Raw genomic sequence first — 14,868 nt, 5'->3', positions numbered from 1 at the left:
CCCCCCCATTAGTGTTTAGACACAGGCATTGTATTTCAACTGAGTTCACAGCTTCTAGGCATGCTCCAGCAGATAATCCCTATGCCTTTTTGTAGTCTACCAAAACAACAATAGATATTGATACAGCCGTAAAAGGAACTGTGTGTGTGTGTGTTTGGGGGGGGGGGGAGTTAGAGTTTTACAATTCAGAAACTAAAAAGAAAGGGTTAATGGCAAGGCACTGCAGTATTGATTTGGAGGTAAAGTAATTAAAGTACATATTATTATATTTTGGCCTCTAGTTATCAAGCCATCAACCGCAAATACGCTAGAATTCCGCAGCGTATTTGTGGCGAGGCCGATTCGCCTTAGTTATCAAAGGCTAGAGACCGGCAAATGTAGAATATAGTGACGTAAGCTACGATCCTCCGGTCTCAGTCCAACACAGATCGACACAGATCGATTCTTACGTCACTACAGATGTGCTGAACGCAAGTTCGGCATAATCTGACTACTTTTGCTAGTTATCAAATAAATTTATTACCCCCTAAACCGCCGCTCCTGGACTCCGCCACCACTATAATAGATTTATTACCCCTAAACCGCCGCTCCTGGACCCCGCCGCAACTATAATAATTGAAGTTCAATCCGATTGGCTGATCCAATCAGCCAATCGGATTGACCTCGCATTCTATTGGCTGATCGGAACAGGCAATAGAATGCGAGGTCAAACCGATTGGCTGATTGGATCAGCCAATCGGATTGAACTTCAATCCGATTGGCTGATTGAATCAGCCAATTGGATTTTTCCTACCTTAATTCCGATTGGCTGACAGAATCCTATCAGCCAATCGGAATTCGAGGGACGCCATCTTGGATGACGTCCCTTAAAGGTACCTTCATTCGGTGTTAGGACGTCGTCGGAAGAAGATGGCTCCGCGTCGGCTGGATGGAAGATGGCTCCACTCCGCTCCAGATGATTGAAGATAGAAGATGCCGCTTGGATGAAGATGACTGTCAGTTAACAACAGTCCGCTGCACATCGCTCCGTACTTGGTGCGCGGCTTCTTGACAGCTTTCTTGATAACTTTGGCGAACGTATTCAGTTCCGCGGCGGTGATGGTAGGCGAGCTTAGGCGGGCGTATTGGGCCGGCGTATGCAGGAAAGTAGAATGCTTCATACATAGAGGCCTTTATCTCTATCCCAACTTTTTTTGTCCCTTTAAACTGAGCTTTTTTTGTGTTTCCCCTTTATATGATTATTTTTTTTTTATCAGGAGAAACCAGATCTCGTAACTTACATATTTTGTCTACCAAAGGTATTTCTTCTATAAGGTACGACGAGTCCACGGATTCATCCTTTACTTGTGGGATATTATCCTCCTGCTAACAGGAAGTGGCAAAGAGCACCACAGCAGAGCTGTCTATATAGCTCCTCCCTTAGCTCCACCCCCCAGTCATTCTCGTTGCCTACTCTAAGTACTAGGAAGGGTAAAGTGAAAGAGGTGATAAAGTATTAGTTTTTAATTTCTACAAGCTAGAGTTTTTTGTTTTAAATGGTACTGGTGTGTACTATTTACTCTCAGGCAGCAGATGGATGACGACTTCTGCCTGGAGGATGATGATCTTAGCATTTGTAACAAAGATCCAGTGCTGTTCCCACAGAAGCTGAGGGGTACAAGAAACTTCAGTGTGAGGAACGTTTTCATGCTATATAGCAGTGAGGTATGTTCAGTCATTTTTTCTGGAGAGACTGTTTATTTCAGAAAGGCTGACAGTATCCCCATGAGGGTAAGGGTAAGCAGTAATCCTAAGAGCTATAGAAAGGCATTACTAAGCTTGCATAAGGGGCTAATTAAAAAATGGTTGACACTGAGTTTTGAATGTTTGTGGGCAAACGTTTTCTGAACTGGGAGTGCTGTTAAAGTTTTGTGGGCAATAACGTTTTTTTAGCAACTTTATTGAGGATACACTTGGCTTATTTTTTGGGTCTCAGAACCCACATGGCTAGTTTAAAACCGCTCTGGTGCGGTTCTTTGAGGCTGTAGAGACATCGAGTGAGATGGGCGGGGCCTATTTTCGCGCCTCAGATGCGCAGCTGTTTTCACTCAGCAAGCAGCAAGCTCCAACTCCTGAGGGCCCTTGTGGATGTTTTTGGCTAAATCAAAGCTTTAACCCCATATTTACTATCCCTGAGGGCAGGTAGGTGCCACAGCAGGGCTGTGGCAAGGTGCTGAGGTGTTTTTTTCCGGATTTAGGCCTTAATTCAATCCGGTTTGCACAATAAAGGGTTAAATGTTAAATTTTCTTGTGGGGCAAACTTAACTACACATATTGAGTCTGCTATCAAAAATTTGGAAAATTGGTGCATTTTAAAGCAGTTTTGCAGAACGTGTATGCTTTTTTTCTCTTAAAGGCGCAGTAACGTTTTTTAAGATTGTTGTTTTTTTCACTAAATAAAGTGTTTTCATGCTTGTTTGTAGTCATTACTAGCCTGTTCAACATGTCTGACATTGAGTAAAGTCATTGTTCAATATGTTTTGAAGCCATTGTGGAACCCCCACTTAGAATGTGTCCCTCATGCACTAAAAGGTCAATAAATTGCAAAGAACATATTTTAGCTACTAAAAGTATGTTGCAGGATGATTCTCAGTCAGAAGGGAATCAGGTTAGGCCATCTAATTCTCCCCAAGTGTCACAACCATTAACGCCCGCACAAGCGACGCCAAGTACTTCTAGTGTGTCTAGGAGTGGGATAGACCAGGTATTCCGTTCGCTCCCCCTCCTACTTTTAAGAAAATGTTTCCCATATCAGACACCATGCGGGACTCGTGGCAGATGGTCCCTAAGGTGGAGGGAGCTTTTTCTACCCTTGCTAAGCGTACAACTATACCTATTGAGGACAGTTGTGCTTTCAAAGATCCTATGGATAAAAAATTAGAGGGTCTCCTAAAGAAAATATTTGTTCATCAGGGTTTTCTTCTCCAACCTATAGCGTGCATTGTTCCCGTAACTACTGCAGCTGCTTTTGGGTTCGAGGCTCTGGAGGAGGCTCTTCAGGTTGAGACCCCATTAGATGATATTCTGGATAGAATTAGGGCTCTCAAGCTAGCTAATTCTTTCATTACAGATGCCACTTTTCAACTGGCTAAATTAGCGGCAAATAATTCATGTTTTGCCATTTTAGCGCATAGAGCGTTATGGCTTAAGTGCTGGTCTTCTGATGTGTCATCAAAATCTAAGCTTTTAGCCATCCCTTTCAAGGGTAAGACCCTATTCGGGCCTGAACTTAAAGAGATAATTTCAGTCATCACTGGAGGGAAAGGCCATGCCCTTCCTCAGGATAAGACAAATAAGAAATCATTTTCTTTCCTTTCGAAACTTCTTCCCCTGCTGCAAAGCAAGAGGGGAATTTTGCTCAATCCAAGTCAGTCTGGAGACCTAACCAGACTTGGAACAAAGGTAAACAGGCCAAGAAGCCCGCTGCTGCCACCAAGACAGCATGAAGGGGTAGCCCCCGATCCGGGACCGGATCTAGTAGGGGGCAGACTTTCTCTCTTTGCTCAGGCTTGGGCAAGAGACGTTCAGGACTCCTGGGCCTTAGAAATCGTAACCCAGGGGTATGTTCTAGATTTCAAAGATTCTCCTCCAAGGGGGAGATTCCATCTTTCTCAATTGTCTGTAAACCAGACTAAAAGAGAGGCGTTCTTACGCTGTGTAGAAGACCTATATACCATGGGAGTGATCTGCCCAGTTCCGAAAACAGAACAGGGGCAGGGGTTCTACTCCAATCTGTTTGTGGTTCCCAAAAAAGAGGGAACCTTCAGACCAATTATAGATCTCAAGATCCTAAACAAATTCAAGATGGATACCATTCAGACTATTTTACCAATGATCCAGGAGGGTCAATATATGACCACCGTGGACTTAAAGGATGCGTATCTACACATCCCTATCCACAAAGATCATCACCAGTTCCTCAGGTTCGCCTTTCTGGATAAGCATTACCAGTTTGTGGCTCTTCCCTTCGGGTTGGCCACAGCTCCCAGAATTTTCACAAAGATGCTAGGGTCCCTTCTGGCGGTTCTAAGGCCGCGGGGCATAGCAGTGGCGCCTTATCTGGACGATATTCTAATTCAGGCATCGACTTACCAACTAGCCAAGTCTCACACGGACATCGTGTTGGCTTTTCTAAGATCTCACGGGTGGAAGGTGAACGTAAAAAAGAGTTCACTTATCCCTCTCACAAGAGTTCCATTCCTGGGAACTCTGATAGATTCGGTGGACATGAACATTTTTCTGACGGAGGTCAGGAAATCAAAGATTTTAACCACCTGCCGAGCTCTTCATTCCATTCCTCGGCCGTCAGTGGCTCAGTGTATGGAGGTAATCGGACTAATGGTAGCGGCAATGGATATAGTTCCGTTTGCTCGCTTGCATCTCAGACCACTGCAACTATGCATGCTCAATCAGTGGAATGGGGATTATGCAGATTTAGCTCCTCAGATAAATCTGGATCAAGAGACCAGAGACTCTCTCTTCTTTGGTGGTTGTCACAGGATCATCTGTCCCAGGGAATGTGTTTCCGCAGGCCAGCTTGGGTCATAGTGACGACGGACGCCAGCCTATTGGGCTGGGGTGCAGTCTGGAATTCCCTGAAAGCACAGGGTTTGTGGACTCAGGAGGAGGCTCTCCTCCCAATAAATATTCTAGAACTGAGAGCGCTATTCAACGCGCTTCAGGCGTGGCCTCAGCTGGCTTCGGCCAGATTCATAAGATTCCAGTCATCACGACTGTAGCATATATCAATCATCAGGGGGGAACAAAGAGTTATCTAGCGATGATAGAGGTTACCAAAATAATTCGATGAGCAGAGACTCACTCTTGCCATCTATCAACAATCTATATCCCAGGAGTGGAGAACTGGGTAGCGGATTTTCTAAGTCGTCAGACTTTTCATCTGGGGGAGTGGGAACTCCATCCGGAGGTGTTTGCACAATTGAATCAGCAATGGGGCACACCAGAATTGGATCTGATGGTGTCTCGTCAGAACGCCAAACTTCCTTGTTACGGGTCCAGGTCAAGGGATCCTCAGGCAGTACTGATAGATGCTCTAGCAATACCCTGGTCGTTCAACCTAGCTTATGTGTTTCCACCATTTCCTCTCCTTCCTCGTTTGATGGCCAGAATCAAACAGGAGAGAGCTTCTGTGATTTTGATAGCACCTGCGTGGCCACGCAGGACTTGGTATGCAGACCTGGTGGACATGTCATCTCTTCCACCATGGACTCTGCCACTGAGACAGGACCTTCTGATTCAAGGTCCGTTCCAGTATCCAAATCTAGTGTCTCTGCGGCTGACTGCTTGGAGATTGAACGCTTGATTTTATCCAAGCGGGGTTTCTCTGAGTCGGTCATAGATACCTTGATTCAGGCTCGAAAGCCTGTCACTAGGAAAATTTATCATAAGATATGGCGTAAATATCTTTATTGGTGCGAATCCAAAGGCTACTTATGGAGTAAGATCAGGATTCCTAGGATTTTGTCCTTTCTCCAAGAAGGATTGGAGAAGGGGCTATCAGCTAGTTCCTTAAAGGGACAGATATCTGCTTTATCAATTCTACTGCACAAGCGTCTGGCAGATGTTCCAGACGTTCAGTCGTTTTGTCAGGCTTTAGTTAGAATCAAGCCTGTGTTTAAACCTGTTGCTCCGCCATGGAGTTTGAATTTAGTTCTTAAAGTTCTTCAAGGGGTTCTGTTTGAACCTATGCATTCCATAGATATTAAGCTTCTATCTTGGAAAGTTCTGTTTTTAGTTGCTATCTCTTCGGCTCAAAGAGTTTCTGAACTATCTGCGTTGCAATGCGACTCGCCTTATCTTATTTTCCATGCTGATAAGGTGGTTTTGCGTACCAAACCTGGATTCCTTCCTAAGGTTGTTACTAATAGGAATAGCAATCAGGAAATTGTTGTTCCTTCTCTGTGTCCTAATCCTTCCTCTAAGGAGGAGCGTCTGTTGCACAACTTGGACGTGGTTCGTGCTTTGAAGTTTTACTTGCAAGCAACCAAGGATTTCCGTCAAACATCTTCTTTGTTGTCTATTCTGGAAAAAGTAGAGGTCAAAAAGCTACGGCTACCTCTCTTTCTTTTTGGCTGAAAAGCATCATCCGTTTGGCATACGAGACTGCTGGACAGCAGCCTCCTGAAAGGATTACAGCTCAATCTACTAGAGCGGTGGTTTTCACATGGGCTTTTAAAAATGATGCCTCTGTTGAACAGATTTGTAAGGCTGGGACTTGGTCTTCGCTTCATACCTTTTCCAAATTTTACAAATTTGATACTTTTGCTTCTTTGGAGGCTATTTTTGGGAGAAAAGTTCTTCAAGCAGTGGTGCATTCTGTTTAACCATCTGTCTTGTCCCTCCCGTTCATCCGTGTCCTGTACCTTTGGTATTGTATCCCACAAGTAAAGGATGCATCCGTGGACTCGTTGTACCTTATAGAAGAAAAGTAAATTTATGCTTACCTGATAAATTGATTTCTTCTATGGTACGACGAGTCCACAGGCCCGCCCTGTCATTTTAAGACAGAATATATTTTTTTATTTTAAACTTCAGTCACCTCTGCACCTTATAGTTTCTCCTTTTTCTTCCTGTACCTTCGGTCGAATGACTGGGGGGTGGAGCTAAGGGAGGAGCTATATAGACAGCTCTGCTGTGGTGCTCTTTGCCACTTCCTGTTAGCAGGATGATAATATCCCACAAGTAAAGGATGAATCCGTGGACTCGTAGTACCATAGAAGAAATCAATTTATCAGGTAAGCATAAATTAATTTTTTTTTGAGACTGTTGTAATTGTCCTGAAACTGGGTGCACTCCCTGTAATACTGACAAAAATGTAAGTCCACACAAATAGACAGTACAATAATAGAGTGCACATATTACAATTATATTAATCAGTAATCGGCTTATCAAGCAAGGTCATTATTAAACTACTAGTGATAAACGAGACAAAATGTGTATTTCTCAACAGTCTCTACTGCGCATGACTTTGTCTGCCTTTTATTTGTCTTGCACAGTCTCTACTGCGCACATTACCTGGCCTTTTATTTGTCTTGCACAGTCTCTACTGCACATGACTGCATCAGCCTTTTATTTGTCTCGCACAATCCTTAAATCTGCGTTGTGCAGCAGGCCAAGTATGTTTGTCTCCCACAGTCTCTACTGCACATGACTGCATTAGAGAAAAATACCTGGCCTTTTAGTATATAGGATATTGGGTTACTTAGTTTCAGAACATTGCAGATGTAACAGGGATTTTGTGTAGTCAGCAAAATCACACTAATTCATGACTCCATTGCATTGCTCTAATCTAGTCTCTTCTCTTCTGCAATCTAGTCTTGTCTTTCAGTCTGCAATCTAGACTTGTCTCATTCAGTCTGGTTTCCCCCCTGCAATTCTACTGATTAAATTGTTAGTTGCAGGCGTGTCTGTCTTCATGTTATGTCAATCATAAGGAGTAGCAAGCTTTCCCAAAATATATGAATCTCTTACAGACAGTTCGACAGTGGAATGTACTTATCCCCCTTTCTAGTTAAGATGCTGTCTGAAACCAAAGCAGCAGAGCAAATATCATTAGAGAAATATATGTACAGTAGCATAACTTCTTAAAGGTATTTCTGTTAAAGGGATATATTTACTAAACATGTTCTATACACTGAATATTAAATCCATCTATTACACTCCACCTGTTGATTCTATCACAAATCTGATGGTAACCACCTGTATGCCAAAATTGGCCACCATTTCTGTGATGTCCAGTTCACAAAAATCAATGAGCAAGATTACAAGTTGTGCGGTATAGCCGTACACATGCACAAAATGGGTCTGCACCGCTATTTCTATACTGCCGGTATTACAAGCCACCCTAAAACTTTCTTTTGTTGGGCTTACCGCACCAAAAAAAAGTTTAGACTTAGACATAAGTCTACTTAGACAAAAGTTTAGACATAGAGATCAATGGAGGAAATGCATTCCCCATTGAAGTCTATGGAGAAAAGAAAGTTGTTTAAAAACCTAACACCCTAACATAAGCCCATAGTCTAATAACCCCTAAACCGCCGTCCCCTCACATCTCTAACACTAAATAAAGCTATTGACCTATAAATTGCCAACCCACCACATCGCCAACACTAAATAATCCTATTAATCCCTAAACCGCCAACCCCCCACATCGCGACTAACTAAATTAAACTATTAACCCCTAAACCTAACACCCCCCTAACATTAGTTTAAAGTTACAATATAACTAACTTAAAATAAATAAAAACTTACCTGTGAAATAAAAAAACCTAAGCTTAAACTATATATATATATATATATATATATGTATATATATATTAAAAAAAAATAACATTACAATTTTAGAAAAATAAGATACCAAAAAACAAAACAAACCTATATTACAAATTTAAAAATCTTAACACTACGGAAAAAAAAACTAAAATCTAACATTACAAAAAATAACAAAATCTAAAATTAAAGAAAATAAGGAAACCTAACATTGCACAAAATAAAAAACTCTAAAATTATGAAAATAGCAAAATATAAGATTACACAAAATAATAAGTCTGAAGTTTGGCAGTGAACGTCTTTTTCCATGCGGCTCCATCTTCAATCTTCATCCCAGTGTCGCAGAGACATCTTCAATCTTCATCCAGGGGTCACGGAGCTGAGGCGGTGCAGAGCAAGATCGGCGGGGATGCGGACACCCAACGTGGAGGCTCCTCTTCATGCGATCGTCCACCGCACCCTAAATATGGAATGCAAGGTATATTGGGGGTACCTTGCATTCCTATTGGCTGACTGTTTCAAATCAGCCAATAGGATGAGACCTACTTAAATCCTATTGGCTGATTTGAAAAATCATTGGACATATAAAAGCCTCTCTTTGGGCGAAGTGTCTAGTACGCCCTGCAGCAGTAGCGTTGACACTCAGATTCTGTATTCTACATGTTCATCTACAAAAGACGGCACCACCCACCCTCTGCGTCAGCCTGCTCCTTTCCTTATGACACCTTCCCAAGCTCATCCCAGGAACAGAGTGAGAGTGGGGCTGTGGGCTCTACAGCTTTCTCTCACAAAACTTAATTGTCCGTTTAGTTTACACTCTGCGTGTCTGCAGTAATCTCATTTAATTGCTGTTACGGCTTTAAAACTTCACATTTTTCAATCAACCTGGCTGTCGGTTTGTTTGCTATTTCTATTTTATCAACCTCAGCCCTGTCTGCATGGTCAGTTCTGTTACTCTGGGTCATGGGTTGTGTGTACAATCTATCACTTTTGCTCTACGTAACTTTAAGTTCATCATCTGCATCCCATTCATTATCTGTATGCATAATACGTCTCATATCATATCTCTGCTCTGTACTCTGTGTGTTTTCTGTAACTTCCACTGCTGATTTCACTTTTTCACAGTTGAAAAATTTAGATTGCAGAGCTTCCCATGCCGCTGCCTATCTCTTCTGTTTCAAGCATACCTTTTCCGTTAACCCTTTGAGTACCTGCACTTCAGAAGCAAATTCTGCATATTTGGGAAATAATTGCTCTGTCTTATACTTGGTCTAATATGCACATTGCGTGTAGAAACATCCAACCCACTTCACTTTACAGATCAAAACACTACACTGTGTCTTTTAACAACAGATTTACGTTTGGCACAATTAGAGCACTCTGTCTGCTCAATTTCCTCCCAATGCTATGCCAGGGTCCAGAACTGACAACTAGCCAATCCCAAACAAACCACAAGTAAAACGAGACATACCGCTGACAGTAATAAACCACCACAACACCCAATCAATATCGTAAGCATCCAGTTTGTCGGTACTAAACCCCATGACCTGGTACCAAATGTATTGTCCTGAGACTAGAAATCCACACAAAGATGCAGTATAATAATAATAGGGTTTATTGTGCATGTATTACAATCATATTAGTCAGTAATCAGGTTATAAAGCAAGGCCGTTATTAAACTATAATCTGTTACTTAGCTTTAGAACAGATTTTACAGGTATGTAGTCTAGTCAGCATGACCAGACCATTCATCACTCAATTCATCACTCCAATCTAGTCTCTTCTCTTCTGCAATCTAGTCGTGTCCTTCAGTCTGCAATCTAGACTTGTCTCATTCAGTCTTGTCTCCCCCTCCCTGCAATTCTACTAATTAAACCGTTAGTTACAAGTGTGTCTATGTGTTATGTCAATCATATGGCATAGCAATGTTTTACTAAACTTAACAAGCTGTGCCAAAATATATGAATCTCTTATAGACAGTTCTCACAAAAAGCACCCGCATTGGAATGTGCTCATACCCCCTCCCTTTCTAGATAAGATGCTTTCAGAAAATAAATCAGCAGAGCAAACAACAGTAAAAATATGTAACTTAACTTCTCTACGGCCTTTCTCTTAAAGGGATATATGTGCTAAATATTTTATATATACTGAATATATGTATGAATACTGAATACTATGTATCTACTGTGCATATGTGTTATTTACTAAGCAATATTGATTAATTATTAGTTTATGGAATCATGAACATTTCCTATCCATTACAACTGTGGTTCCAATATTTTTTATTAATTTTGGAGAAAAACAAAACTCTACAAAGACTCAGGAAGTCTGTTCTTATTCTTCATTCTTCACAATAGAGTTTAATCAACGACAAATAACTATTTAGATGTGTCATAAAAGACAGGAAACCAGAATAAAAGAGTTGAAAGTAAAACATATCATAAACCTTTAGCAAAAAATAATTTATTGCACTCCACCAGCAATTATCCTAAACATGTCCCCAAAGGCATAGCTAAAGGACAATTTCTGAGAATGATGTGAAAGTATTACTATAATTTTTTAAGTATATATATATATATATATATATTAAAAGTAATATTTTCCCCTATGCCTTTCTCCCACATCGCCTATAGCTGGTAATTCCCTAGGAGAGGGGCTCACCGGGAAATCTCTTATGTTCCATATATACTAATGTCCCCCTCCCCACTAAATAATGCTGGGAGTTACCCCTACTCATTTTATAGAGAGTCAATCCGTAATCTTGGTCATGGCACCGTTGTATCATGTGTTTAATTCTACTCTAGTCTTCATATCCCGTGTGCTAAGATTCATTTTGGTATATAAAGCATTGTCTCCAGGTCATAATGAGACTAATGAAAGCTCACCATTTTATATTATCCCTTTAATTAAGTATTCTAATTTATACTCTGTCTAGATATTTTCAGGAGTTTACTTGGCAGTTAAAACTAAAGCTCACGTAGGGTCCTGATCACAGTTAATTCAAGATTGACATCCTGACTGGCTCCGCCCTCCATTCCCCCCCCCCCTATTATATTTCGAGCGGCTCTTGCCCGCTGCATCCCTCCCCCCCCTTTTAAACTATAAAGCTAATCCCTCCCTGGCCCTAATTGTATCTGAGTGGACGCTTCAATTTCCCTACTATATGGCCCAGAGAGGACTATTTTTGTTGTATTGTTATTACTTTTATCATAAAACTGAAGTCTTATTGTAAACTGCCCAAATTCTATAATATTACGTGTGCTGATTGGATACATTATACTCTTACTGTAGGGTTTTGTTTCTAACACTTATCCAATAATATTGTAATTGCACTTCTCTGTAAATGCTTTGGGGCATAACCTTGGTTGTATCTGTTTATGACTTCAATGAAAAATATATTATAATAAAAAAAAAAAAAAAAAAAGTAGTATTTTAAGTTCCCAATTGCTTTAGAGAGGTTATGCAAGAAAAATAGTAAAAGATGCAAGAAAATAAGTAAATTATTTTCCGGAGCGAACAGCTACTAGTAGAAAAGATTGCACAACTGTTGCTTGTTCTAGAAAAACACCAGCAATAACATTTGTTACAAGTCATAGTGATCAATACACGCAGATATGTAATATTATTAAGAGGCATCTTCCTATTTTATTAGCAGACGAGAAACTTAAGAAGTTGGTAACTATAGGGTGCAGATTCTCTTATAGACGCAGTATCACGTTAGTTAATATTTTATCCCCTACGGTTTTGCCAAAACAAGGGATAACTAATAACTGGTTAACACATAAAGGTGCATACAGATGTGGTAGTCAGAGCTGTAAAGCATGTGAATTCATTCAAGATACTTCAACTCCTATGTGACAGGTGATAGATATGAGACCTCATAATGCTTAAATTGTAGCATGGGATATGTGATATATTTAATTTCTTGTTTCTCATGCAAATTACAATATGTTGGTCTCACCACAAGAGAGGTGATTCACAAGCATCTGAGTAATATCAATTGCAATAGAGTGTTCAGCTCTCACTAAACTTTCATTCATCAATAAAATTTCATTCATCAATATAGCATGTCAGTAGATACTTTTAGATTGCAGGCCATAGAGCATATAGTCTGCCTCTTAAGGGGAGGAGACAGGATCACGTTATTAAACCATAGGGAGACCTTTTGTAAATTGGGTACCAGGTTTCGCAAAGGTTTTAACTCAGACTATGATATTATGAACCATATGGAATAAGATGTATGCCAACTTAGATGTTCTGTTGATATGGGACTGATCCAATGAACTACAGTGCTAGTAAAAAAGTATGTAACTTATATTTTCACATCTAATTAACTAAACCACCCGACTAAATCTAGTCCCATAATAGCTGATTTTGTGTAATAATTAAACTAGTGAATATTAGAGACAATTCACACCTAAACTTGTTGTAGTAAACATATTAGGAATAAGAGAACATGCTTATGAGTAGTCAATAGGTGTCATAACTTTGAATAGTAGTTGGGTGCAAAAAACAAATAATAAATATATATATTATCTGTGTATTTAGGAAGGTAGATTTCGTATTAAATGTTTAAAGGTACATTATAAACGTATAATGGTTGTTGATAGCTGTATGTTTTAGTTTATAGTACCAATATGGATGAATATAGTATATAATCTCAATGTACATACTGGTGAAGTGAATAGGATAGTTCAACAACCAATTGTTTTACTATGTGCCTTTACTATGTGTTTGTACCTTTACATTACTGAACTATTATGACAATAAATCTACCAATCAAAAGCTAGGAGATAATTTAAAAGGCCCACGTTAACATACCCAGTTTAACTATGAGTACAGGTTAGTCCCGAAACGCGTTAGACTGGGGTTAATGCCGTGCCTATTTTACAGTGTTATGCTGCTGCCCACGCTGTCATTTTATATTGGAATAAATTAAGCTGGAGATTGAGCCGGTCTGGGTCTATTTTGTTTGCTGGTGTAACCTTGTTGTCCACACACTCAAGTCCTGATAATCTTCCAAATAAGGCAAGTGGTAGGTAGCGTTTGGCTATTAAAAACAAATGCAGCAACAAGATGTTAATTCTAAAATGTTTAGGCTTGGCTGATATGTTATTCTATATCAAAACAACAGAAATGTCTTGTAATCACAAGTTGTCTGCTGTCCCTTTAGAAAAAAATGTATATGTATACTGGAGAATATGAAGTAACCCCTCTGCTTTTTTTTTCACTTTGCTATTTTTTATAACAGATTTATTCCAATCGTGAACTTGAAGAGACTTTAAATAAAATACGAGAGATCCTTTCAGATGATAAACATGATTGGGATCAGCGAGCCACTGCAGTAAGATACTTATTGTTAATTTTATTAAAGTTTTTTCTCCACGCCCCTTGCTAAATGCTATTATTTTATTTTATTTTTCAGCTTAAGAAAATTCGTTCGCTGCTTGTTGCAGGAGCTGCAGATTATGATTGTTTTTTTCAACATTTGCGATTGTTAGATGGCAGTTTCAAACTATCTGTTAAAGATCTGCGTTCACAAGTGGTGCGTGAAGCTTGCATTACAGTGGCGTGAGTATATGTCCATATTTTTTTTCTTATATATTTATTCTATGTCTTAAAAAAAAACACTTTTAAGCCCCCCCCCCCCCAAAAAAAAAGGTTTTGTAAAGTATCATTCTTCTAAAATTGACTTTTTTTTGTAAGAGGGCTCACGGTGAGCTCCCGGTCCAGACAGACTCCATTTCTCCTTCAGCTGCAGCACTCTAGGTGCGTGCAACAGTTTACTGCCTACATTTAAAGGGGCCACCTGGAGTTGGTGTGGGAGTTCCGATAAAAGGTCAATCTGCCCATCACTCTGGGCTGAGTTATTTCCTTCCAACTTTGTCCTTGGTTCCTGTGAAGCAAAAGCATACTTTCAAGTTACCTGTGTATGCTTACCTTGTTCCAGGACTCTTGCATACTTACCTTGTACCTGTGTATGTTCACCTTGTTCCAGAGACCAAGCATACTTACCTGATAGCTCTGTATGCTCACCTTTTTCCAGACACCTGGCAATCATACCTGATACCTATGTATGCTCACCTTGTTCAAGAGACTAAGCATACTTACCTAGCACCTGCATGTGCTCACCTAGTTCCTGAAAGCCAAGCAGAATTGACTGATACCTGTGACACTCACTAACAGTACCCACTGGGTATCCTGTGTCTGCTGAGAAACCTGTGTCTAACATACCAGTGACAGCCTTTCTAAAACCAACTGTGCCTGCTGTACCTATATGGAATTGTGTGACAGTCTCCCCAACAGTACTCGCTGGGTATCCTGTGCCTGCTGAGAAACCTGCGTCTACCATACCAGTGACAGCCTTCATCAAACCAGTTGTACCTGTTGTACCTATCTGGTATCCCGTGATAGTCTCACCAACAGTACTCGCTGGGTATCTTGTCTCTGCTGATAAACCTGTGTCTACCATACCAGTGACAGCCTTCCTCAAACCAGCTGTGTCTGCTGCACCTATCCGGTATCCTGTGACAGTTTCAC

At 40.4% G+C, this 14,868-nt stretch overlaps 1 protein-coding gene across 1 annotated transcript in view; it reads left to right on the top strand.

The window, feature by feature from the left end:
- LOC128661553 (CLIP-associating protein 2-like) overlaps nucleotides 1–14,868 on the top strand; it is an 898,219-nt gene that overhangs the window by 129,068 nt on the left and 754,283 nt on the right. Inside the window, exons 4-5 of the mRNA XM_053715796.1 lie at nucleotides 13,580–13,672; nucleotides 13,754–13,899. Of these exons, the coding sequence (XP_053571771.1) occupies nucleotides 13,580–13,672; nucleotides 13,754–13,899 (239 nt within the window). The remainder of the gene's footprint in view (nucleotides 1–13,579; nucleotides 13,673–13,753; nucleotides 13,900–14,868) is intronic.

Source organism: Bombina bombina, chromosome 5 (genome assembly GCF_027579735.1).
Source record: "Bombina bombina isolate aBomBom1 chromosome 5, aBomBom1.pri, whole genome shotgun sequence".
NCBI classification, from domain to species: Eukaryota; Metazoa; Chordata; class Amphibia; order Anura; family Bombinatoridae; genus Bombina; species Bombina bombina.
The sequence above is the reverse complement of the archived record's forward strand: the minus strand, read 5'-3'. Positions and strand labels throughout refer to the sequence as shown.